The sequence below is a fragment of the Coniophora puteana genome (genome assembly GCF_000271625.1).
Source record: "Coniophora puteana RWD-64-598 SS2 unplaced genomic scaffold CONPUscaffold_24, whole genome shotgun sequence".
Classification (NCBI taxonomy): Eukaryota; Fungi; Basidiomycota; class Agaricomycetes; order Boletales; family Coniophoraceae; genus Coniophora; species Coniophora puteana.
This window is the reverse complement of record NW_006913076.1, coordinates 96,110-121,252: the sequence shown is the minus strand read 5'-3', so window position 1 is coordinate 121,252 and position 25,143 is coordinate 96,110. Positions and strand designations below refer to the sequence as shown.

General features: G+C 52.0%; 8 protein-coding genes across 8 annotated transcripts; 3 read left to right on the top strand and 5 right to left on the bottom strand.

Moving 5' to 3' along the window:
- Window positions 1-513: 513 nt before the first annotated feature.
- On the top strand, window positions 514-1,229 carry CONPUDRAFT_140675 (uncharacterized protein). Its single transcript, XM_007777642.1, has 3 exons — window positions 514-675; window positions 742-984; window positions 1,049-1,229. Exons 1-3 carry the CDS (start codon window positions 538-540, stop codon window positions 1,100-1,102), a joined length of 435 nt encoding a protein of 144 aa, XP_007775832.1. The 5' UTR covers window positions 514-537; the 3' UTR covers window positions 1,103-1,229.
- A 1,414-nt stretch (window positions 1,230-2,643) lies between these two features.
- CONPUDRAFT_68110 (uncharacterized protein) lies at window positions 2,644-4,610 on the bottom strand (the record flags this gene model as incomplete). Its single annotated transcript, XM_007777616.1, has 5 exons — window positions 2,644-3,491; window positions 3,564-3,649; window positions 3,695-4,122; window positions 4,186-4,410; window positions 4,491-4,610. The coding sequence occupies 5 exons, from the start codon at window positions 4,608-4,610 to the stop codon at window positions 2,644-2,646; spliced, it is 1,707 nt and encodes a 568-aa protein (XP_007775806.1).
- A 1,090-nt stretch (window positions 4,611-5,700) lies between these two features.
- Window positions 5,701-7,198, bottom strand: CONPUDRAFT_170384 (uncharacterized protein; the record flags this gene model as incomplete). Its single annotated transcript, XM_007777641.1, has 11 exons — window positions 7,164-7,198; window positions 7,090-7,104; window positions 6,998-7,036; window positions 6,909-6,937; window positions 6,842-6,852; window positions 6,757-6,788; window positions 6,588-6,651; window positions 6,396-6,533; window positions 6,094-6,331; window positions 5,979-6,030; window positions 5,701-5,916 (listed from the first exon to the last, which is right to left on the bottom strand). Exons 4-11 carry the CDS (start codon window positions 6,920-6,922, stop codon window positions 5,701-5,703), a joined length of 765 nt encoding a protein of 254 aa, XP_007775831.1. The 5' UTR covers window positions 6,923-6,937; window positions 6,998-7,036; window positions 7,090-7,104; window positions 7,164-7,198.
- Window positions 7,199-10,353: 3,155 nt separating this feature from the next.
- Window positions 10,354-12,143, bottom strand: CONPUDRAFT_78372 (uncharacterized protein; the record flags this gene model as incomplete). Its single annotated transcript, XM_007777640.1, has 6 exons — window positions 10,354-10,643; window positions 10,700-10,785; window positions 10,843-11,270; window positions 11,339-11,563; window positions 11,648-11,941; window positions 12,018-12,143. 6 exons carry the CDS (start codon window positions 12,141-12,143, stop codon window positions 10,354-10,356), a joined length of 1,449 nt encoding a protein of 482 aa, XP_007775830.1.
- A 1,895-nt stretch (window positions 12,144-14,038) lies between these two features.
- CONPUDRAFT_147965 (kinase-like protein) lies at window positions 14,039-17,775 on the bottom strand (the record flags this gene model as incomplete). The annotated part of the gene is made up of 9 exons (XM_007777639.1): window positions 14,039-15,838; window positions 15,898-16,448; window positions 16,516-16,598; window positions 16,657-16,735; window positions 16,802-16,956; window positions 17,026-17,117; window positions 17,172-17,491; window positions 17,557-17,627; window positions 17,680-17,775. The coding sequence occupies 9 exons, from the start codon at window positions 17,773-17,775 to the stop codon at window positions 14,655-14,657; spliced, it is 2,631 nt and encodes an 876-aa protein (XP_007775829.1). The 3' UTR covers window positions 14,039-14,654.
- A 215-nt stretch (window positions 17,776-17,990) lies between these two features.
- Window positions 17,991-19,693, top strand: CONPUDRAFT_147964 (uncharacterized protein; the record flags this gene model as incomplete). The annotated part of the gene is made up of 3 exons (XM_007777638.1): window positions 17,991-18,015; window positions 18,274-18,747; window positions 18,839-19,693. 3 exons carry the CDS (start codon window positions 17,991-17,993, stop codon window positions 19,054-19,056), a joined length of 717 nt encoding a protein of 238 aa, XP_007775828.1. The 3' UTR covers window positions 19,057-19,693.
- Window positions 19,694-20,089: 396 nt separating this feature from the next.
- On the top strand, window positions 20,090-21,359 carry CONPUDRAFT_147963 (uncharacterized protein; the record flags this gene model as incomplete). The annotated part of the gene is made up of 3 exons (XM_007777637.1): window positions 20,090-20,680; window positions 20,743-21,099; window positions 21,168-21,359. 2 exons carry the CDS (start codon window positions 20,090-20,092, stop codon window positions 20,986-20,988), a joined length of 837 nt encoding a protein of 278 aa, XP_007775827.1. The 3' UTR covers window positions 20,989-21,099; window positions 21,168-21,359.
- Window positions 21,360-21,838: 479 nt separating this feature from the next.
- On the bottom strand, window positions 21,839-22,807 carry CONPUDRAFT_133526 (phosphoribosylglycinamide formyltransferase). The gene is made up of 3 exons (XM_007777636.1): window positions 22,764-22,807; window positions 22,650-22,714; window positions 21,839-22,578 (listed from the first exon to the last, which is right to left on the bottom strand). The coding sequence occupies exons 2-3, from the start codon at window positions 22,708-22,710 to the stop codon at window positions 21,956-21,958; spliced, it is 684 nt and encodes a 227-aa protein (XP_007775826.1). The 5' UTR covers window positions 22,711-22,714; window positions 22,764-22,807; the 3' UTR covers window positions 21,839-21,955.
- Window positions 22,808-25,143: the final 2,336 nt, after the last annotated feature.

Sequence of the window (25,143 nt, the reverse complement as noted above, 5' to 3'; positions counted from 1 at the left end):
AAAAGCATTGAACGACGTGGACGGACGGACTCATGCTCGGCGACGGGTTTCTGTTCCATCGGCATATCGGTCCGGTACACGAGTCTCGACAACCTACCTTTGTCATCGTGAACGGCGAGTAACGTCTAGTCGCCTTCACGAACTTTCGTATATGCGTCGCTGATCCAGTTTAGTTAACCCCCGCCGTTATGATTGTCGTCAACACAGCTTGACGCCTCTCGCTATCGATTGTCGCGTCTCGCTCGTCCCCTCGCGCTAGTCTTGGTTACTCTGCTATGATGCCGTCTTCGTGTTTAATCGCCGGGATGGCCGCTCGGTCCTGACCCTTGTCGTTTATGGCTTTTCGCCGCTCTTTGTCTTCATTCTGTGACTTTTGAATGGCACAGCCTGGTATGCTTCAGGGCCACCGACGCCTCCTACAGAGCCTTGCACTACACTTTTTTTGGTACTCATTTGCGCGTATATAACGTGGGCTTTTGTCGCTGCTCTTTACCTTCATCATCTCCTACGTCTATCATCATCACAAGAAAGATACAAATGTTCTCCCTTAAAGCTGTCTCTACCTCCTTGCTCTGCGCCGCTGTGGCTTTCGCTCAGGGCATCTCTTACAACCTTCCAACTCCGGGTACAACTGTGGCAGCTGGTTCCAGCTTCACTGTCCGTCTCGTTCAGCCGGTACGCGCACGCTTTGTCACTGTCATCGAACCTGAGCGCTAATAATCTATCTTGCCTTTCCTGTAGGACCAACTCTCGACGCTGGTTCCCATATCCGTAGCCATCGGCATACAGTCCTGTCCGAACGGCACGGGTGGGAGCTGCGTGCCGACGGATGAAGGGCTCGGCCGCCTCCTCTACGATGGGCCGTTCAACCCGCAGTTCGGGTCTGAATATTACTCGCCGTACGAGGACTTCAACGTGACCGTTCCGGCTGACCTTGCCTCGGGCGAGGCGATTCTCGGGACAGGGTATTTCTATCTCCTCGGGGTGAGTGTCGTGTTTGTCGTTGAGAGTCAGGAGAAGGCGTTTTCTGACGATAGTGTATCGATAGGCGTTGTATATGCCTGAGTTGCAGGTTATCAATGAGACAATTACCATCTCTTAGATGGGTACTAGGATCCCGGTGGACGTTCGCTATGGACTAGCTTTGTATGACGTTTAATAATCTACTTGTAAATCTCTATACATACCATCAGAGGTAATTTACCATTCCGCTCTTCCGTAGGTTTTATTACGCTCGATATCGCTGAGAATTTGATGGTATGGCTGATGATGGTATCTTCGCGCGCGTGGTTCCCATCCTGGTCCCGAATTACACCCCTACGGTCTCCCCCATCTTCAGCCAGCCAGTTGCAATCACCCGAACGTCATTATAGGATGCGAGAGCATGGGGTAAATGGCGTGCATACAGACCCCGAAGCAAAGCTGAGCTCCAGGTGATCAATGTTCTTGATGCGACGTTCTGTTCAACCGCCCGGCGGACTTTCGCTAAGCTTATCTAGCGAAACGCTCCCGTGATGCCAACGCAACATGCACCGAACGCGACTATGCCGGACTGCCAGAAGAAGCTCGCGAACGGGACTACTTGGTATCATGTCGATCAGCCCTCATAAAGCCCTTGTCCTGTTAGTTTGGACCTTGACTGCAGACGACGACGTTCGCTCCGACGTAGCCTCTGACTTGACGAAGCCCTCTACTACCAGTTCCCAGCAGCTACTGCCTTGAAGGAGATGAAATTCACTACCTCTATTATCTGTGGACCATTGCTCGCGACACTCGCGCTTGGGCAGAGTATCACGGTCTTGGCGCCGAGCAACGGTCAGCAGGTGTCGAAAGGCGCCAGTGTCGTTGTGGATGTCTCGCAGGATGTGAGCACTCCCTCATTCTAATCTTCCACGACGTGACTCAAGCACATACCTTTTCTGCTTTCATCTCGCCGTGCAACCAGACGCGCTCCGGTTACGTCCAGAACGTCGGTCTGACCATCGAGCTCCGCTATTGCGGCTCCGTGTGTCTCCCTGCTGGAGTCGGCAACTCGGGCACGGTGCTCTACAACGGCCCCTTCAAGCCCACAGGAGACGACCAGCAGGCTGAGGCGCACCAGAATTTCACCGTGCAGGTTCCGAGCGACTTTCAGACGGGCATAGCGCAGATCAGCGCGGTGAGCTATGAGTTAGCTGGGGTGAGTGACTGCTTTGATGTCAGCGAGGAAAGAGGGCTGCTGACTGACGACTTCATCTTTGATGGTGGGTGCAGACCGGGCATACGTCGTCGAAGGAGGAGGCAAGCGTAGTGATCAATGTCGCTTGATAGCTCGATCTACAACCCTGCCAATCAGAACCATGATACCCGTCCACTCTCATCCCTTCTTTTGGCCCGCGCGAATTCAAGGTTGGGGGCATTGAAGACGGAAAATGGTGAGTAAGAAGCGCCAGGCTCAGTGCCGGGCGGTCACGGCATGATCTGTATACCTACGAGAAGACGACAAGACGTCGCAACATAACCTGTTCAGAGAGTACTTCAGGCAGGAGAAGAGGTAACCTTCACTCGCAAGCTGAAATTTAGTTTCATAGCAATATGACAACAAACAGGACAGAGCGATTGCGATAGGTAAGAGAAAACACTTGTGACTGTAAATGCATAACACTAGCGACGGCGAAGCTTTGCATTGGCTTGATCTACCCTTCGCTGATTCTTCTCGATGATGGCGGGATCCAGGCCTTCCTCGGCAGGAATGTCCTCCGCCACGCTGACAGCGCCACAGCCGTAGTGCAGCGCACGCCGATGCTGCTCAAGATTGAGCGCCATCTGCGAAGCATTCCCAAGTGCGATGACGAGCTGTTTCCGCGCTCCGAGCGCCTCAGCTGCGTAAACTCCCTCCGTGTATGTATCCAGCGCGACCACAGCCGCTGCTAGCTCGGCTGAGCTGACAAACAACGAGCAAGCTAGATTGATGTCGGCATCGTCTTTCTTCTCCTTGATACGTAGACGCCCCTGTTCTGTTCGTTCTAGGATACGTGATTGCGACAGTTTTATGATTCGACGGATGATGTCGGGGTGAGTGATGTGCTGGACTTGGCTCAGCGACGTCGACGGCGAAAGCCCAGTGGGAGCCTTCTTGAGGGTCTGGATTCCTTCGAGAGCGTTTCGCTGTGCTAGGACGACGAGCAAGCGAACGAGTGCAGTAGGGCCGAGGACGCACTGTGGTGCGACTGAAATAGGACTCTCGATCGCAATAATGTCTCCAATCTGGCTTTGGCCTTTGGCTCCCGCCGTGGCACCGTTGCCTCTTGTGTAGTGGAAAAGCTCCGTGCAGTACTCGGCGGCTTCAAGTATTTCCTGAAGGGATGGAGACTTTCGTAGAGTCCTCCCTTTGCCGCAAGAACGATAGGCTACGTGGAGGAAAGACTCGATCTGTGCATTTGTTATCCCACATGATTCTGCCAAATGTGTGAGGGTCGCGATGAGTCGTAAGACAATAATGCGAACAGTGCCTGTCAACAATTATCAACGTAGAAAACAGGTTAACGAATTTGCGGTACAGAGTTAGATATAGAACAGACCACGATCTCCATAAATGGATACAGCACCTCGGCCCTCTGACTCTACAGGCCCTGTAGGGCCGAGATTGGTAACATATCTTTGCATAAGTCTTTCGTCAGAAGGATTTGATGAATACAATCGGCATAAAACATACCCTTGAACCTGCTCCATATCTTCATCTTGAACACGAACCCACACTTCGATCAGCTTGTCGAGCCAATCCGTACGGGACGTAAAGATGGCCGTCATCTGCAACATAGCCTTCCACTCTTGCGCTTTGAAAGCTTTGTCTAAGGGGGTCGGTACTCCCGGTACGATGTGACTGGGCCATTGCAAGAGAACGGCTAATACTTCACATGCTTTCGTGCGAAAATGTGCCATGGGATTGCGAGGATATCGATCTAAAGCTGCGCAATCAAGCAGAAGCTCGACGATCTGTGGCTTCTTCTTCAGAATCTCGAGACAAAATCTGCGAGAAGGAGTAGGAAAAACACCCATCAAGGAGTGCGCAGCCGCAAGTGCGTAATCTTGAACCATCGAGTAGTAATCAGGCGCATACTCTGCTACCTTATCCGTCGGGATCTACGAATAAAGAGGCTGCTCTGAGACATTGCTATAGTTGTGCATATCTGACCGTCTGCTTACCTTTCCATCTGCATCCGTAAAGACCAAGCTTTGCCAAGCTGTCATCGGGTCGAGCATCTGGGACACGACGTGATCTGACCCCGCAAGAGCAAAAATACAAACACTTTCGATTATGTCGGCAGCTACGGAAGGGGATACTTTGTCACCGAGAAAGGCGTCACTTGCAAGTGCTCGTAGAAGGTTAATAGCTACTTCGTGCATGACACACAAAGGACGTTGTAAGTGCTAGCATAACAAAGGCGCCAAATTGAGTGTGGATACTCGTGAGTGACATTCTCGTCAAGTCCATTAAGACTTAAACGCACCTGCAGACATACACCTACTATGTCCTCTTCTAACATGTCATCCCGCAGCTGACGCCTCTCAAATTCATTACCGGTCCGTATCAAGTTTCGAAGAGCGTCAAGCGCATGGTATTGAGCCATGATCCTTTCCTTTGGTGATTGGTGACATGACCAGTCTTGGTTTGCGATTGTGACCATCGTGTTTATCAAACCGGCCATGAGTTGAATCCGCGAAATGGGGGTAACACATCGTTCAGCGAGTGGATCTTTTTCTTGGTCGTTGGCTTCCTTCATTATCGTTTCGTTTGTGTCGCACTGACCATGGGCGTGTTAGAATTCGCTTGGATATAAAGGAGAAGCATGAAACAAGATGTTATAATGATGTGTACCCACCGTCACTCGTTCGACAAAGTGTGGGTCTTCATGAGGATCAAGAAGCCTAGCGAATATACCCTCGAATTGCCCCACCGAGGCAGCAATCAGCGGTTGCGCAACATCAGGAGGCAACACACCACGGGCAAACTGCTATTTTTTGCTGGAGAAAAAAGAGAGAAAATGCGTGGAGGTGAAAACCCCCTTCGCCGAGTTTTCACCGTGAGAAAAGTCAAAGGAAAGATAACCATTGCACCCGAGAGAGCGCCTTTTCCGGGCGAGAAAAGGTTAACAATTCCCCAGAATCGGCAAAATTACCAAATTAGACATCCATAATTGGACATTTATCCTTTTCTCACCCAGAAAAGCCGCTCTCTCGGGTTCAATGATAATCTTTCCTTTGACTTTTCTCGCGGTGGAAACTCAGCGAAAAAGGTTTTCACCTACATGCCTTTTCTCTCTTTTTTCTCCGCCGAAAAATGGCAGTTTGCCCGTAGTGACAGCTCATCCATGGTGTTGTAGCGACCTTGAGCAACTTGGGTAGATGCTATCGATGGTCTGGTAAACAGCGTGTGACAACGTTGATGTTGTGGGCGGCGAGTAGATAGCATCCGGTGCGACGGGCCGCTACTCCCCGAAACGCGTACTTTGGGCCATCGAATCTGTCTAGATGATGGATCAAGTTAAAGTGCTGGTCATTGCTTTGCTGTATGTGGTAAACCAAGTTGAGATGGTTACCTGTTCACGAAGCAGTAAAACAAGTCCATATCATTCATTATTACTCATTGATCGCTGAGACATCTCCCGAACAAACCTAATCACCATTCAACTAAGTTTACACAAATTGATACACTGCGTGTCAAGGCACATAAGACACAAGAGGATCGTTTAAGCCTGTCCTTCCACCGGAGAAGTTCACTGTGGTCAGATCAGCTAGCTGGATGGAAGGACCGCCGCGAGTCGCTTCCGCGTGGTTGCTGAGAATGCTCAGGATCAGGTGCGGCCCGACAATGCCCACAACAAATCCAGACATCACTCCATTGAACACATCAAACGCGACGTGGTCAACAGGCGCCTGCAACCAGCGATCAATGTCTGATTAGTCTATGACCTGTGCAGACCACATGACAAGCTTACCCAGTCAACCTCCTTCCCACTCAACGACTCCGCTGCAAAAATCGCGGCCGTTCTGGAGAAGTTTATTGAGCTGGGATCAAATAACAGGCAAATCAAAGGAAAACAGCGGACATACACGAAGAAGTAAAGAACATTGTCCCGTACGAGGACGACGACCATGTTCCTCGTTGAACACCGTCCCAACATTCCCGTAGACTGCTTGAGATGTTTGACGAAGAAGATGAGGGAGATGACCAGCATCAACGCCTCGAATGCCAGCAATGAGGCGTACTGTCCTCTCAGCAACGGCTCGATCAAGTTGCCGCTTTCCGCGAGACAGAGACCGCCATATCCGTATGGATGTCTGTTAGTTGCTAAATTTCCATACGTAGATGAGCTACCGATCACGCGCTCGGTAGGGTATGTCAGAATGCGTACTCGTTAAACCGATGTCAACGGCGTTGCGTAGAGTATCCGTGTACAGGATCCCTTGAGCGACGCTATATCCCACCAGCAATAGCGCGAGAAGTGGCCTCGATCTATTGCTCATGGCATATAGTCGGAGGATCATGACGACTGGATTGCGCAAGATCAGAGTAGTAGACGGGGAATTTTCATTGTTAGACGTACGCTGAAGGAAAGTGAAGCCTAGCGCTTCAGACAATGGGACAATCCACGCGTACGCGACGCAGCTGTCACTGACGCGTCAATGGTGTCGATGAGCCACCGAGTACAGAGTCTACGCACGTCTTCCAATGAAAAGGTTAAATAAAGTAGTAGTAAGGGTAGTACCACTCACTGCATCCGATACATGGCGAGGCGCATAGTTAACTTCACTCTGCATTTGAGCCATATAACGACAAATGGCTTCTCGCACTACTCACAGACATTGGTACTTGATCAAGAAATGTCAATAAACCATCAATGGACTGCTAGAAGATACCCACGTACATCCCGTATACCATCCCAAGTACCCGAAGCTAACAAAAACGGATGGGATGAGCACATTCAACGACTCGGGTTGTGTGACCGCCACATACGATAAAGTACAAAAACTTGACTGGAGTCCAATGTCGACTCTTGTCATAGGTAAGCGTCTCGGATGCTCGTAAAGGGCTTTAAGCGAGCTCACCCATATAAGCTTCACCTACAATCCATGCGCGTGAGCATTCTCCTACCGAAGTACGGAGCCAAGTGACGACTAGCCTCTTGATCGAGAAACACCACTTGAGCCAACTTAGCACACTTGAGCGGACTGACAAAGGTTGATCTAGCGTACACCAATCATAGATTACCAGAGTTCCGATGGACGCTGTAAGTAGAAACTGAGATATGACGCTGCTCAACCGTCAAACAACAGCGAAACCTACCGTATGCCAGACCCTCGGAATGTAGGTCCCACAGATAATTGCACCACATCCACGAATCATCGTGACATAGGGAGTCCATGGGCTAAGACCTCGTCTGCATGAGCGAGTGCACGCGCGAAGGTGAGTCAGCCAGACGCGATGAAGGGGAAGAGAAGGAAGGACAGGGCACGAGGGTAATTTCCGTTTGCGATATACTATAAGACTTTGGCACGTCCATTCACATCAAATCACGATTTGCCCTGACACCGATCGGTCATCTGATGACCCCATACGAACTTCCCTTCAATTCTGTGTATATGTACTGGGTTCATGACAGCCTGGGAGTTTGGTCGGAGGAGCAGGATATGAATAAAGCTCAACGTTCACGGTTGAAAAGTACTTGCCCCGATATGACTTACCTGTTCAAATGGCGGCCCTCGACTCTTGAGTGCAGGATGAAGCAGAACACTCGGTTTCCAGTGGTGAAACACTGTCATCATATGATGCTCGAAGGCCTACCAATTCTGGCATGCAGTGTTCCTGTGCTACAGTGCCATTGTCACATGCATGCAGATGTTTGCTGTAAATGCGAGTACGCCTGCTGTTGGGAAACGTCTCGACATCGAACAAGTTACGACCGCGCGTTGCGCCTTTCTCCGCAAGGCTTCAGCTTCAAAGTTGATACAAAAGGAGCTGACCGACAAGCACCCGAGTCAATGCCGATGTGTGAGTAGGTGCACTGCCAATTGTGTCTCGTGTTCAAAAAGATGCGCAACTATCAGATGGCCACATATGCAACCGACGTTCGACGTCAGCCGGAAAACTCGACAAGCTTTTGTACCACTGACAACAATAATCATCCTGACGAAAGATGGTGTACAATGTTATCAAGTGACTCACAATGAGGGAATTTGACCAAGGGGCCTGCCATCTACAGCACTCGAGTACATGATCCGCAACGGATCGTCTCGAACGAATTAGGTAGATATGATCAGAATTATTTGGCATCCCAGCGCCAGGCTCCGCCGACAGATGATCCCCCAGACTCCCCAAGGCACGGTGTTGAACATGACAAAGGACTGACGCGAGTATAGCTAGGATGTCTATGAAAGCGCAGACTCACCGGGCAGTTAGTGTTGAAGGTTGAGTAGTAGCGGGTTAGGCTGATAGCTGACGATGGTAGTCGTTCGGTGGAGAGAGAAGACTTAGATGATATTCATGGTAGCGACTGTATATATATGACAGGAGCGTGTGAAGTCACTACCGTATTCGTAACTACTATGCAGTCCAAGTCCCACGGTAATGCAGGACGGCTACGTAAGCAGAACGTGGCCCATTGCGATGAACGCGGAGCCACACGAGTGCGTAAGCGCTTAAAGTACCTATGGGATACTAAGCGCCTGAATAGACGTATGAAGGCGGTGTTTACTTGTAGACCTCGTAGAGGAACATCGCCGTACAGGAGGCTTCTGGATGAACCAATAAAGCCGTAAAGGGTCGAATACTAGACGTAATTCTGACAGAACACATCAAACTTGACATTGGCATCAGTGGACGTCCACAGGTGCAATTAATATTATCCCCTTCAAGATTAAATCTCCGACTGAAAAAAGCCGATCCTTCCCAGCATGAAACAGTACCACCGCAGACAAACTGCGATTTTTCTGTTACAAAAAGTGATTGAAGAAGGCGGACAGATGAAAGCCTTTTTCACCCATCTTTTGCTGTGCGAAAAGTTACTGAAAAGTTAAATTTTGCCTCGGAGTTTGCATTTCTGTGCGGAGATTAGATAGAAACACGTCCAAATCGGGAATTTAGAGTCCAAATTCGGTAACCCGTCCATTTTACCAGCGCAAAATTGACGCAAATGCTGGCTAAGAGAATACCTTTTCCTGTGCAGAAGGGGGTTCCAAAACTCGGAGGAAAAGGCTTTCATCTCGCCGCCTCTTTCTCTCGGTTTCATCCCGGATAAAATCGCCGTTTGTCTGCAGTGCGTTCAAAGCCGACCGAAATCCGCGATCTATCGGAGTTTCAATGTGTGGGAAGCGGTGGCTAGCGCTTGCTCTCATCGGTTTCTCGCCGTCGACTGCGCCAGCTTGAATTAATACGACGACGACGACGTGTTTCGCGCTTTCATCTGGCGTGGGGATACCGTCTGTGAATCTGTGTCTCACTTCATATCACGGCTCGCTTTCTCCACGCAGAATAACTTGCGGGATAAACACTAGTTTTTACTTTGGGAGCTTGAAGCAAACGACAATAGTTCACTCTTATCCCCCTGCAGGTGCTCAGAGTCGCGTTAAATTCGGCAATCTTTGAAAAATTAACGTTGGTCTTTCACGCTGCTGTTCTCAGCGTGACACTAAAATGTCACCAGTTGATTATATAGTGCGCATCGAGCATCAAACGATACAGCGCAAATTAGTTACCTAGTCTTGGTCCTGATCCTAACACATTTACGACATATGGAACAAAGAAAGAGATGGGTGAAAAAATCATAGTGGAGGGATGAAAAGGAGAACTCCGTAACCACATTACCATGAGATCAACGGCTTTCAAGTCCTGCACTAGCTTGGATGGCCCTTTGCCGGTTTTTCTCGGTGGATGGATGGATCCAAGCCTTCTTCGGGAGGTGTATCCTTCGCCGCCTCGATAGCACCAGAGGCATAGTTCAGTGCACAAACGTAAAGTCCAAGGTTGAGTGCCATTTGCGAGGCATTGCCAAGGGCGATGACAAGCTGTTTCCGCGCACCTAGCGCCTCTGCTGCGTAAACACCCTCCGTGTGGGTGTCCAATGCCACAATGGCTGCCGCTAGCTCTGCTGACGTGGCGAACAACCAGCAAGCCGCATGAATGTCGTCATCGCTCTCCTTCTCCCTAATGCGTTTCCGACCCTGTTCCGTTCGATCGAGTATACGCAGCTGAGAGATTTTTATGACGCGACGGATGATGTCTGGATGTGTGATGTGCTGGATTCGACTCAGCGATGTGGACGACGAAAGACCAGTTGGCGCCTTCTTGAGGATCTGTATCCCGCCGAGTGCCTTTTACTGAGCGAGTACCACTAGCAAGCGAACGAGTGCAGTAGGCCCGAGGACGTTTTGGCGTGCGACTCCGAACGGTTGGCCAAATCCGTCGAATACAAAGAACTCCGCACCGTACTCCAAGGCTTCGAGAGTTTCCTGACTCGAAGTGCATAGTTCTGCGGAATTGGCTTTGTCGCAAGCATAGTAAGCAATGTGGAGGAAAGACTCTATCTGAGCATTCGTTATCCCGCACGATTCCGCTGCGTGTGTGAGCGTCGCTAATAGTCTAAGCACCATAATGCGAATAGTGCCTAACAGCAATACGAAGTCAGAATGAAATCGACTGTACTATCGAAGGTGACCGTACCGCGACATATGCGGATGGACTCAATTAGTTGACCGCTCGTTGGGAGTCGCTGATCCTGATTTGCGTTTGCTGACTTCTCAACATAGCTATGCGCAAGTCTTGAGTTTAACGGGATTTAAAGATGACAATCGCACATGACGTACCTTTGAGCTAACGCCATGTCTTCTTCTTGGACGTGCATCCATACCTCAGCCAACTTCTCGGCCCAATCTGAGCGAGATGTAAGAGTTGTCATGATATGCAGCATCGGCTTCCATTGTCCTGCCTTGAAGTTTGCATTCGGGAGTGTCGGTATCCCGGGAACGACCTGAATTGGCCATTGAAGAAAAATGGCCAGCGAATTGCATGCATGTAGGCAACACCCCGCCGATGGGTTGCCAGGATATCGATCGATAACCGCACAGTCAAGAAGAAGATCGATAATTTGCGGTTTCTTCTTCAGAATTTCGCCACGGTATGTATTCGACCGAGATGGAATCGTGCTCATTAGGACGTACACGGCCTCAGTTGCAGAGTTTTGGGACGCATGATAGTACACAGGCGCAAATTTTGCCGCCTCATCTCCAGGTATCTGCAATTCAAAATTTCCTTCGGATTCTGTTTCACAGGCATAATACACACGTAGCATGCTCGACTTACCTCGCTAGCTACATAGGGAAAGACCAAAATTTGCCATGATGCCACTGGATCAAGCATCTGAGAAACGACATGGTTTGGCCCCGCGAGTGCATAGAGGCAAATAGCCTCAATAATGTCAGCAGCCAACGATGAGGATAGATTTTCAACAAGGAAACCATCAGTTCCTAGTGTTCGTAGAAGATCGACGACAATTTTGTGCATGATGCACAGACGACGTCGCAAGTGCTAATACGATGGGACGATTTTGCGATTGGGAGTACACAATTCTCGTTATTATATATTAGATTATCTGTATGAACGTAAGCGCACCTGCAGACATAGCTCCACTATGTCTTCCCTTAACATGTCATCCCGAAGCCGTCGCCGTTCAGAATTGCTACCGGTCCGGGTCAGGTTGCGAAGTGCACTTAGAGAGTAGTACTGAGTCATGATTCTTTCTTTGTAGGGCCTGGTTGGCGGCCAATCCTGCCTTGATATCGCGATGGCCGCGTGTATCAAACCGGCGCCGAGCAGCATTCGCGCTGTGGGGCCGACACATTGAGAGCCAGGCGGTTTCTTTTCAAGGTCGAGGACCTCTTCCGAGAATTCTTTGTCCATACGCCTCTAAACGAGGGCATTATTAGTCGTTTAAAGCATATGAATATCTAATGGAATCGTGATCCCGATGATTGCTACTCACTGTGACTTGTAGCGCGAAGTTCGGATCTTCATGAGGGTCAATCATCCTTGCGAAAGCGTCCTTGAACCGATTAACCTGAGGATTCAGAAAGAGATCCGCAATGTGCTGAGGCAATGATGCATCCATTGTAGGGGAGAATCTAGAGTGAACTTTCGAACATGGTCGAGAACAAAGTGGGAGCCATCGAAGGCACGAAGACACGACCAGTGCCGCGCCCGGTCCGACGGGCCGAACAGCTAACTTGGAGCGCAGCGCACTTTCACCATCAACGCGACGATGCTCCGCGCCTTGACGCGTTCCTCGTTCTCACTCTTCCCCAATCGACATATTCTCCCCTTTCAGATCACATCTCTCACTTTTGTGTCGCTCATGGTTGCAAGCAGGAGGTCTACAAGACTAGCCCATTCTACAGGAGTGACGCAAGTCAGTACTACCAGTCAGGACGACCCAGACACCCAGGTGCATGAAGCAACAACCGCTCCTGCGCGCAAACGACGTCGGAAAACCATGGAAGCAGAAGGTGTACCTGCGGCTGACAAGGCTGAACGTACGTCATATACCACGCTGCCCGATGTTTCCTCGAAAGACCAATCGCTCATAGCGACACCGCAACTCAGCTGAGCCCACCGCTTCAAAACCGAAGCGCAAGAAAGCCGCAGCAGAAGCTGAGCTGACACCTGAAGACTGCCCACCTCGCATCACGAATCTTTGGAAGATTGGCCCCCATGTCTCAGCAGCGGGAGGCGTAGAGAATGCCATTATCAACGCGGCGCGTATTGGGTTAGTCCTCATATTTAGGGAGCTTCAGCGTCGATCCCCGAGTCCCCTTACAAGTGACTACCAGTGCGAACGCATTTGGACTGTTTGTCAAATCCCAACGCAAGTGGACGTCTCCTCCCATGTCCGAAGAATCTGTCTCCCTCTTCAAGTCCCGCATGAAGGCGTTCGGTTACTCATCATCCCATGTCTTGCCTCATGGGAGCTATCTCATCAACCTCGGTAACCCAGACAAGTGAGTCTCAATGAATAAACCTACGTAACATTGACTCCCATACTAATACCATCATTCATTCATCCAGGGAGAAGCGGGAGAAATCGTACGAGTGCTTTTTGGATGACCTCCAGCGATGCGAACAGCTCGGTCTCGAGTTGTACAATTTCCAGTACGTCTACTCAACGTACCTGCCCACACCTAAATCATCATCTACTTACAGTCCTGGGTCAACTGTCGGGCAAGCCACGCGTGAAGAATCGGTGGCGCACATCGCTGAATGTCTGAACCGCGCGCACAAAGCCACTACTTCAATAATCACAGTGATCGAAAACATGGTAACCTTCTAACGCAGCTCATGTTTTCGTCCTCGAACTGACTGAGGCAGGCCGGTGCTGGGAACATTATAGGTTCGGCGTTTCAAGATTTAGCGGACATCATACGGCTCGTGGAGGACAAAGGCAGAGTGGGCGTCTGCTTGGACACGTGTATGTCCCTCGTTTCCTTCACGTCCTCCGGATTCTTAGCAAAATGGGTCTTTGACCAGGTCACATGTACGCGGCTGTACGTCTTGAGCGCTTCTCGTTTGCCCGCCTCCCCACTCAATCACCTTCGCTCATCTAGGGCTACGACATCACCACTGCGGAAGGATGGAGGTAGGTCTAACTCACATTTCTATGTCCGCATCTTACCCAAGCCTCGCTATAGCTCAGTAGGTCCGTACCTTGCCCCGTTCCCATATAACATCTCAAACCCTGTGGCTCACCCGACCGCTGCAACAGTCTCCGACTTCGACCAAGTAGTCGGCATATCCTACCTCAAAGGCTTGCACATGAACGACTCGAAAGCAGCGTTAGGCTCCAAGCGAGACCGCCACGAGAATATCGGGCTGTACGTCCCTACCTCAATTCCCATTCCTTTTACACCCGCCTCGGCTACTAATTGACCACGTCCACCGCCCAGCGGCCACCTCGGCATGCACACCTTCCACTACATCCTCACCGACCCGCGCACGCAGAATATGCCCATCATCCTCGAGACCCCCAGTAACGAAGGCATCGACATATGGCGCACCGAGGTCGCGTCGCTGAACCGCCTCTCGGGCTCAGAGCAGGACGCAGGTGAGCTGGAGAAGGAGCTCACAGCGGAAATCAAGGCGGTCGTGGCGAAGAACACAAAGGACAAGCCGAAGCCAAATGGTAAGAAGGCCGCTGCTGGCGCGTCGCGCAAGAGAAAGGCGGTCAAGGATGAGGATGGGGCTGACGACGCGGGATCTGCGTCTGAGGCGTCGTCCTGCTCGTGAGCCGGAGCGCAGTGCTGCGATTTCAGGCTCAAATGTGTGATACTACAGGTGTGGTATTAGCAGCAAACTGTAGTACATGCATGTATAATGTTGCGATGGCTGGGGAGTCATCTAGGATAGCACGCTCTTGCTTGTATAGCTGGCCATAATTATCGTAATGTGGATTGAACTGCATTTGTTGTATGGATGAACGTAAGCCAAGAAAATGCAACAGTGAGTGTTTGTTCATGAAGATGAAGATAAGAATATGCGTAACGAAACAACAACACACAAAAGCCAGGTTTCACAGATAAATACCGTCCGCCATCTTCGTTCCGTCCATCACTAACAGATCGCACATCTGTCATGATCTCAGCGCCATCTTCCTTGTCTCCTCACTCGCCTTCCGCGTAGTCACGAGACTAGATACTGGCCTCGACCCCGCTCCCGCAGCTCGAGTGGTAGCACTCGAACTACCCGTGCTGACACTGTTCTTCACAGGCCTCGACGATATCGCAGCTGAGTTAGCAGCCGCCACCGCCCGCAACAAGTGCCCATTACTCGCACGCTTCTTCACACCCTGTGCCCCGCTCCCCGTACGAGCGCTGGCCGTGCTAGTTTCACGCTGCGAATGCGAAGGTGCCGGCATCCCGCGCTCGCGCTCGACGCGCTTCAGGAACGGAGAGGGAAGGTTCTCTTCGTCGCTAAGGTCATACTCCGGGGCGGGCTGCGAAGAAGCACCTGCCGTCGAGCCTTTCGCACTGGCAGAAACAGTGGTAGCCGAGACCGACGCGGTGATGGTGGCAGACACCGGCCTCTTCGCGCCGTTCACGCTTCTGGACACCCGCGTGCTCGCACTCGCACTCTGCGCCGCAGCCGACGGGTTGGGTGCGATGCTGATCGGCTCCGAAGACGACGCGGGCATTGTCGCGGCTCTTGTGAATGTCCTCCGAGAGCCAGAACCAGTGCCAGAACCAGTGCCTGTGCCTGTACCAGAGCCTGAGGCACCACCACGAACCAACGACGGTCTGTGCATCCGCATTGGCCTCTGACTCGCGCTGAGCGCCGGCGACGGGTCCCTCGAGCGCCTGCGGCCTAGCGCCGGGACATGCACGGGCGCATGGATCGTCGTGTCCGCGTCGAGGGGATTCGGGCGCTTGGACGGACTCGGCGGCAGGTCATCGTCGTCGCCCAGGCCCTCATCGCCATCGCGCTCCTCATCCGTTTCCGGATCCGACTCGAACTCGAAAATCTTGCCAAAGTCCAATCCGACCCTTGGCGAGTTGACGAACAGGTTTGCGAGTTCGGCGGGGGTGGGGGTGCTGAGCGGCTGCCCGGTGCTCGTGAGTACAACGCCCTTCATCGCTGAGGCTGGCATGGGCATGTCGCGTGCCAATGTGCGATGCTGCGGTACGGGCGTCTTGACATCGTGGGTGGGGACGTCAGGCTTGGGCTGGATGGTGGCAACGCGGGAATGCTCGTCTGTCAACTGATTGAACGGGACCAGAAGGTTCTTGACTTCCTCGAGCGGTGTCTTCTCTTTTTGTCCTGATAACACCCGATCGTTAGTTTCCTTCTCCCAACATACCAATAGAAATTGTACATACCCTTACGATTACTATCACCCATCGCCCTCACTCGCTCCTCCAAATCCTTGCGCACCTTCTCGAACTCTTCGCGCTCGGCCTGCATATCCCGCTCGCGCTGCTGTATCCACCCCGTGCGCTCCTCCATCGTCTGTGCCATCTCCACCCTAATCTGTTCCTCGCGCTTCATCCACGCCTCGCACACGTCCGCCTCGCGCTTCCGCACCGCCTCCATAATCTCCTCCTCGCGCCGCGCGATCGCCCGTGCAACCTCCTCTTCCCGCTTTATGACCGCCACACGCAGCTCCTCCTCCCGCTTCGCGATTGCCTCACGTATGCGCTCCTCGATGACACTTTCAGGCGGGGCTTGTTGTTGCTGAGCAGCGGCAGCGGCCTGCTGTGCCTGTTGAGACAGGTGTGTGAGCTGCTCCTCGAGGCGGCGGACTTCGGCTTCTTTCTCGGCGACGGCGGTTGCGAGGCGGGCTTCGCGCTCGGCAACAGCGGCTTCTCGGGTGGCGACTTCGCGCTCTTTCGATACGATTGCAGCGCGGTGGTTCTTGACTGTAGTCAACCTGCAGATGATGTTGGTCAATCTCATGGAAGGGATACGATTCAATGGGAAGGAAGAGTTGAGCCTACATTTGCTCGGTCTCTGAGACCTTGACTGCAAGCTCGAGTCGCTCGTGCTGCAGGAGCTGATTTGCTGATGGCCGCATAGCGGGCTGGATGGATGACAAACGTTAGCAGGAGCGACTGTTATGTTCGTACCATAGTGCTCACGTTGAGATTAAGCATGGCTTTAATAACAGTCCACAGCGACTGACTGTACTCTCTGGGCAATGACGGGATGCGACCGCTCCTACATCATATCCGATATCAGGGACACGCTTGAGAGTCAGGTCCGGGGCGATAACATAGGACATACCTGATGAATGCGCTCAGCTCGCTTTGCGTCTTGGCTTCGGCGAAGGGAGGCTTGAGTGCGCAGAGCTCGTAGATGAGGCAACCCAGCGACCAGATGTCCGACTTTGAGTCGTAGGCTTTACCCTGCGTGAGCTCAGGCGACATGTAGTATGGCGTCTGCCGAGAGGGGGGAGGTCATGTTGGTAAGGTAGGCAGACGGGAGGTGATGGTATGGGAGAAACGTACGCCGACGTAAGTGTTGGCGAAGCTGCTCTGGGAGAGGGCTTTCGAGAGGCCGAAGTCACCGAGCTTGATCCTATTCGCTTCGTCGAGAAAGACTGAGAGCATAGCGGTTAGAGATATCATAGAAAGAAAGCGGCGATGGAACGCACCGTTATCTGGCTTCAAATCCCGATGTAATATCTGCGACCGCTTCTCCTTGCCATCGCATTCTCCTCCAGCCGTGTTACCGCCACGGCTACTGCTTGACGGGTGATGGCAGTGCTGGAGAGCGAGCAAGAGCTGCATAAAGTAGTTCCATATCGTGTCCTCGGGTATTGGCCGGTTATGGCGTTGCGATTGCCTGATGATGGAGGAAAGGTCACCACCGCCGCAGTACTCCATGACGATGTAGAGGATGCCAGCTTCACGGTCGACATATCGGTCGTAGTATCGGACAATGTGGTCGTGATGGAGCTCTTTGAGAATGTTTCTGTGTGGGTAGGATGAGGACGAGTACACGAAGGCAATGGTAATCTAGAGGGCAGAGGGACTGACACTTCAGCGACTATCTGCTTCCTGTCGCGCTCTGTCATCTTCTCAAAGTTAAGCTCCTTTCTTGCAAAGACCTGTGAATGCGCAGGGTGAGCAACGCCTCGTGGACACGCGGGCAGCACGCACATGTCCGTCGGATTTTCTCTTGACCTTCCGAATGATTCCAAAGGAGCCGTTGCCGATGATGTCGAGTGTCTCATACTGTTCAAGAAAGGAGCCCATAGCGAGTGGAAGGGGCACAGGAGACCTGCAGACTGAGGAGGAAGTGGCGACGCGGGGTCTGGTGTGTTGGAAAAAGCAACAACAACATCACGCGTGTCGGCACGTCCATCACGTGACGTTTATATCTCCACTTTGTCCCGCTCGTCCTCCTTTGAAACAAACAATGACACACTACCGCGTCTTTCTAGGGGCACCAAAACTTTCTGACATACACAATGATCCTTCAGAATATCGGTGGCAGTCAGTATCCTCAGCGAGCTCTCAACACCGCTCGTCTCTCGAGGGAGCTTCTCTTGTGTACCCACCTGCCACCCTGGAGGCAGCCTCGCGACGCATCTCCATACTCTATCAGAACATCATATTTGACAATACCCGAGATGAAGAAGCCTTTGTAGAGACTCAAGTCCTGGCCTCCCAATCGTTTGACTCTCCAAAAGGTCCTCCAGCTTCCTTTGCACTGTTTCTCATCACGTCGTAACACACGTCACATATATGCAGATCAAACCACAATATACTCCTGGCCACCCAGCGCAGACCCTCTAGATCCTGACACTACAGCACCCAGTTTCCTTCGCCTTTCCGGCTCGCTCCCAGGCCCAACCCAAGAAGCAACCTGGGAAACCCAAAACGTCTCATCTCTAGCCGACTACTCCAATGCCTCCTCCATCGCGCGCTTCCCCAGCTTCCAGTTTAGTCTGCACAAAGTCCTTCCTATCGAAACCCTCAAGCGATCACCCAGCTATCCTACCAAGGTTTCTGTTCTCGTCGCTGTTATAGAGGTCGAAGGCCCCGACACCATTCACCTCAAGAGAGGTATCGACACAGGCACAGAGGTCTCGATTCTCAAGCTCGTCCTTGGTGACGAAGACGGCTCCATATGCAAACTAACCGCCTGGAGAGACGTCGCGGAAACGTGGGGCGGCTCGGGGGATGCACCGGGCCTAAAGCGAGGCGACGTCGTGTACATCGAAAGTAAGTCGGGCTGTGTTTTTTTAGCCGCACGCCCTTAGCATGCGTCATAAATTACCGCCCGCTGAAACCGGCATTGGCTGGCCCCGTACAGATCTCAGAGCGGCATGCGACCCTGGCTCCTCGGTGGTGCTTACCGCTTCGCCGTACAACAAGCCCGTCCTCGAGATTTGCTACCGCACGATGCCCTACACGCACGAGGACAGGCGTTTCAGGCCTGATCTACGTCTAGGAGCTAGCGACGCCGCAGTCAGAAAAGTTGCCACTCTCGTCGACTGGTTCGAGGACATGGCAGGTCTTAGGCAAGCCTAGTTCGGACTCTCATCTTGTCAATTTCCGACCCGTATCCAGGAGCATCGGATTTAGGCCCTGAAGGGGTTCGTCCGCTCTTGTCTCGTGTTAATGGCAAATCAATGAGCTCATTGTTTGACATGAAGCGTCGCTTTTTTTTATGTAATTCATCTGTCTCTCTACCGCGAAGGCTGCAAGAAAGCGTCGCTTTGACATCCATCCGGTTCATCGAGCAAATCGTCAGCCATCCGCGTTTCATGCATACGCTGTTCCGTTCCCTGTGGCCACGTGTACTCACCCCAGGCCCAGATGAAGGTCTGGAATCCGGACTTGGCGTCACAATGGCCTCTTCACAGCTCTAGAGTATCAAGTCTTCTCCTCCCTCGCTGGTCCATACGTAGGTGCTACCCTGCAAAAAAATGCGTTCCTCCAGTTACCCTCCCATGCGATTCGTCGCCGTTTGGCTTGTCATGATCGTGCGACACAGATGCAGATGTACAACGTACTCACGTCTGTTACCCGAAAACACCACGACCAAGACGCATGTTCGCACATCGTGCCCTCCAAAAATGCGAATGGCCGATCCTTACAAAACCCCAAGCTCCTGCCTCACCGTCTGGATCTCTCTTCTCTTTTTCTTCTTTTCTCTCTCGCCCAGCTCCACCCGCGATTTTATCGCTCCTACGTCCCTGGTCCACCGGTCCACCCGCCCGACGCGACCCTCCCCCTCCGTGCCTCATACGCAATAATCCACGCGGGCCGATCCAACCGAGCGCTTTTGTCGACCATTATCCATCGCTAAGCGCAGACTCCGTATTGTCTGACGAACGGTCGACCACCGCCCATCGCCCACTGCCCCGCCTGGACCTCGCTTAGCTGCAACATATCAGTATATAACACAGGCCCTTCGCCCAGGTACGCATTCCTCCGTACCCTACAGCCTAGCACACTAATCCTTCCCTCGTAAGTCAACAACTTCTAGATCGTCATTCTCCACCTGCTTGCCTGTTCCTCTTCTTTTATCCCAAGTTTTAACACCTACTTCGCATAATTTATGCCTAGTCAGGGTACTCAGCTTGCAACCACCAATACCGGCACCCGTACAGCCCGCCTCCGCATCAACCTCGCAGACGTCCGCTCGCGCATTATTGCCGGAATGAAAATAAAGAAAGGCTGCCACTGCCCGATCTCCTGCGCTCGAGCAGCGCCTAGGACGCGCACCGTGTCTACATCTACCCCCGGATCACAGGCGCAGGCTCCGAAGCCGAAGAAAAAGAAATCGCTCACGGATATAATCGGCGCCAAGCTGCGCAAGAAGGAGTCGTACTCGTCCGCCGAGAGCGCGTTGACGGCTTCTACGTCCGCGTCCACTTCGGCGTCTGGCTCCAACGATACTGAGGACAGATCTCTACCTGTCGTCTCCGTGGCTCCGATTTCTGCGACACGTTCTCGCACTCGTTCGTGCTCCCGGCCCCATCGAACACGGCGCGAAGAGTGGGTGTACTCGCGCGAGCACATGGTCTCGCTCCCGCCCCCCTCGTCCGCGTCAGGATCGTCCCCGAGCCGGAGGCAGACCGTGCATATTCCTGCGGGTGACAAGTTCCCGGAATGCCATGTGCCACCAACGTCCGCGGATAACCCAGAGGTGAGCCTCTTAAGCTGCACAAAACGCGATCCAATAAACTGATTAAACAAAATAAAATCTAGACCCTTCGGCTCGGTCGCAAAATCCTCCCAATATTTTGGCCCGACTCCGAGCAAGACGACACCCTGGCTCCCCCTCCTGGCCTCCGAACCTCTTCGTCTTCGTCTTCCGACGCAACGTCGATCGACCCGGAGCTCACAGGGTTCAGGCCCCTCGCACCGCCTCCTTACCACCGGCGCCACGGCCCTCCAGCAGCGCCAACACACGCCCTCCCAGGCCCGCGCAACGTGGTGTCCGCACGCCCGTGATCCTCACCTCATTTCCTTCAACTTGAACGTTTCTCCCCAGCTCATGAATCACCATTCAAACCAAAGTAATGTAAACGTGCATCACATTTATACGGCACCTAACCTAACCACGTAAGTGGATCCCTGATCCTCGTGTTCCGCGGGTGCACATATGAAACTTACGATGCATCGCCTTCTAGGTAATTAATGTGTACAACCGACATGACCGAGGATGTCCCCGTGCCACTTCTCGTGGCGCCTTACATTCAAAGCTCTTGTATTTTTCCCGGCCGGCGACTACCCTGCGCCCTTCGTCTTCTCAGTATATGGCCTGGACTGACCTAATGTGTAACGTATCACAATGACCGCGATTCTAGCCTTTAATCTTTCGCTGCTTTCACTCTTTTCACGATTTCATTCATAGATTTTTACGAACTTACCGTACTTTCGCTTTCTCCATAATGGTCTTGCCTCGTTTTGACTCTTATATTAATATTTGATTTCGTGTTTCATGTATATGTACGAGTTCCTCATATGACTTTGGCATGTTTGACGACGTCTCATAATAACGCATTCCGCGTCGCTTTGCTTTCGTTTTCCGCTCTCGTCTTGCTGTCTAGTCGGGTTTGCCCTTTGTATCCTTTCTTTGGGGGCAGTATGCCGCAACTGATTCATTCTGTTATGATGCTCTCGTCTAGATGTTCTATTATAATGCGCCCGTGTGGTGTCTTCCTGTTTCTCGTTGCTATCATGTCCCGTCTATTTGCTTTGGTCAAGTTGCTTGTTCTCCTTTCCCCGCATCCTCATGCTTAATAACTCTCAAGCTCATAATTGCTACTTGAACTGTCTTTCAACCCCATTTGAACTTTCCCTCCTATTCAATATTGACATATATAATGCAAAGCGTCTGCAATCTTTTTAGGAAGCATGGACTACTAGTTCTGAACGAGCAGAGTGAAATTGTAAGTCTGTCTTACAAAGAGCAACATTACGATGAAGGCACAGCCTCATCGAGCACTTTATTCGCCCCTTCAACGATGATCTCCCACTCCACCTGATGCAACCTCTCCTCAAATGCTTCTATAGGCTCACCCTTCTTGATCTCCACCGTCCTGACAATCAGCGGCTCGCCCCGATCCACCTCCTTCACCACACGGTGCACCATCACCCCCGAATGCTCAATCTCGCCCCTATGAAACGCCTCGTATGCACGCTCGATTGCGCTCGCGCCGTCGAAAGCACCAGGCAGCGCAGGATGGAGGTTGATCACCGGAATTGGCTTCTCGACCTTCTCTTCGCCATCCAAGACGCGTGCTCCACCAAGAACGTCGAGGAACCCTTCGCTTAGGACGTGCATCCACCCCGCGAGGACGACCGCGTCGGGCTTTTGGCGCACGACAATGCGGGCGACCTCGATGTCGTAGTCTTCCCTTGACTTTCCGGGGTTCGCTTTGAGGTACGGCTGCAGTGCGAGGTACTGCGTCGGGATACCCGCGTTCGTCGCGCGCGTGAGGCCATACGCGGCCTTGCGGTTCGAGAGCACGCAGACGATTTGGGCATTCGGGAGGGAAGGGGTGTTCAGAGCATCTATGATCGCTTGTAGATTGGTACCTAAACTCAAGGGGAGGCGGTGATCAGGAGTAAAGAGGATGATTGGTGCAGGAAGTGAAGAAGCGACGCACCAGATCCCGAGATCAACACCACTAGCCGCCGAGGCACACTTTCCTGAGATCCATCTGCCATCTCGCTGGTGAGTTCATGAGCTTAATCTCTGGTTTTCTAGAAGATGTGTTCACCGACGGATTGTGGATGTAGCAAGATTTTGGCTGTTAGTGGCTTGGCTGTAGTCCCAAAGTCGCGTGCCAGATTATCCGATCCCGGTCCGATGGTGTTAAGCGCCCAAAGCCCTTGAGTGTGTCTTACTTCGCACGGATAGCAACACAATATCAAACGATTAAAAGCAAGCTCTCAAGATCTCAAGCTTGAAGCACTCTGTTCGCCAGGTGCGGCGGGTATCAGACGTCCCAGAAACGAAACGATAGTAGAAAGCATTCTGACACAACACTTCCTTGGCAGAGCTGCTACCGCAGTTTACGACAGCCAGTAAGTCAACATCGAATCTTTTCGTGGCGGAGCCTCAAGTCTCAGTAAAGAATTGTGTCGTTATTTTTCCGAAGACCAGCCGCTTTGTATGCATTCTGTATTATTATGACAAAATGATCATGATGTGGGAGTGGAGAACATTTCTCCCGCTGCATCCACCGAGCCTTTGACAGGACAAGACAGAACCCTCAATTATAGCTCGACAGCGCCCAATATTAGATTGATGGGTGATCGAATCAGCGGAGCCTTCACGGAAGTTATCTCCCTTCAAAGCTGAGTTAACTGTATGCAAAGCATTCGTAATTATGTGTCAGCTTATCAGAGCTCTAAGTAGCTCCCGCTTTTTCTAGTGCTGTGGGTTGCAGTGCCCAGCGTTCAATATAGACACGAATAGCTCAGTCAGAAATAAGTCAATTCGTGAATAGTCAAATATGCAAAATGAGATCGAGACATTATTTACTTACACGTCAACCAAAGTGCTAATTCAATTTCCCCATATTATATTCGACAGCTATCTTTCCAGTATTTTTATCCTTTATTTAAGGATTTTATGTGCCAACGACAACGTCAACGAGCGCCTCGCTCCTAGCCACCGAGGAAGGCCTTCCGCAGCGACATCCCGGGAGACAGTGCCAACACATCAATGTCAATTATGAGCGGGCCGTCGCGCCATTTTGATCACTGCAGCTACGATCGGCGGTCGCTTTGCTTGACTGGGGAATTAGCGCCGTCCGGCTTCGGAATGCCGCCACCGATAGGGACAGCCGTCGGCCGTGGATCTAACCACCATCCTTGCAATCGTGCAATCGTGAGCACACTCTAGAGTCAATACATCGCTACTTACCATTTTATCTCGCCGTGTTCGCCGGCGGAAAGCTAGACCGCGATGACCGAGTGTTTGGGTCGACGTCCGGGTGAGGTGGCAGACGGAAGAAAGAAGAGCGGGAGGGCACAATTAATAGGGCACAATCCCCAGCCGAAAGCAAACGGTGGCTGCGTCAGCGGCACGGCGGCCCCGGCATTACCGCTGCTCCGGAGCGCTCGGGCTGGAGCGGGACGCGTCACCGCAACGTCTGCAGTTGCGTATTTCTTGGCGTATCTTACACAATGTCGTTGACGTGTCGCGGAAGTCCCAGACCGAGTTCGCTCGCTGCATCTGGCGGACGGTACCAATGTCGGCGTCGGCCCAGGGACCCGCCGGCCATGGTACTGGGCGCCAGAGGTCGCCATCATGGAGTTTGCAAATGTGACATCTTACTGTACCCACTTGGACAACGCAGCTCTATAAGACTCTATAGGAGTCAAGAATAGTACCTACGGTATGTACCTCTATTACCTCTCTTGGTACCTCGATAGCTTTACGGTAGCTCTAGAGAACAGGTGAGTGCAATTAATTCAGGACCGTGTCGGCGTCGGCGGGGCAACGAACACATGTGCGCATCTAGTCCCGTGGTGGATCCTCTGACCGACTCCACTGGAGTCCACAAACTGTAAAGTCTGAAAGCATCGGAGGCAAGCTGATCTTTGAGACGATTGGCTTTTAGAGGCAATCAAAGCTAACTCCGCTATCGACGCTTTCACACAATGCAGCAGCGTGGCGTGGCGTGGCCAAATCGTGGCAATCACGCCAAAGGTACCATGTCGCTGCTCCAAGTAGAATCTGATCTGACGAGGTGCGGGGCTTCATCTTGCCCTATGGGTCTGCTTGTTTATCGTACTATTTAGTCGTTATTTTATAGCTCTCTTAGTGTCGTAGACTTCTGGAATGTGGACTTCGTGTGCTGAACAAGTTTAATGCTGGACAGCTGAGAGCTTGGCTGAGAGGCAAATCAGCTTGCTTTATTTTGTTGAAACCCGCCCAACGTCGTAAAATGTTTACCTTGTAGTAGCTTGTAACCATAAAGTGCCAACGAAACAGTCTGATATAAAAACTGGCCGAGAGCAGGGTTTCGTGCCACTGGGGGAACTACCTAGAAATATAAATCAAACCCATGTAAATACTAGAACTTCGGAAATGGAAAACTGAACACACAAAAAGTCTCTCGAGCTACGTTGCATCGGGCATGGTCAGAA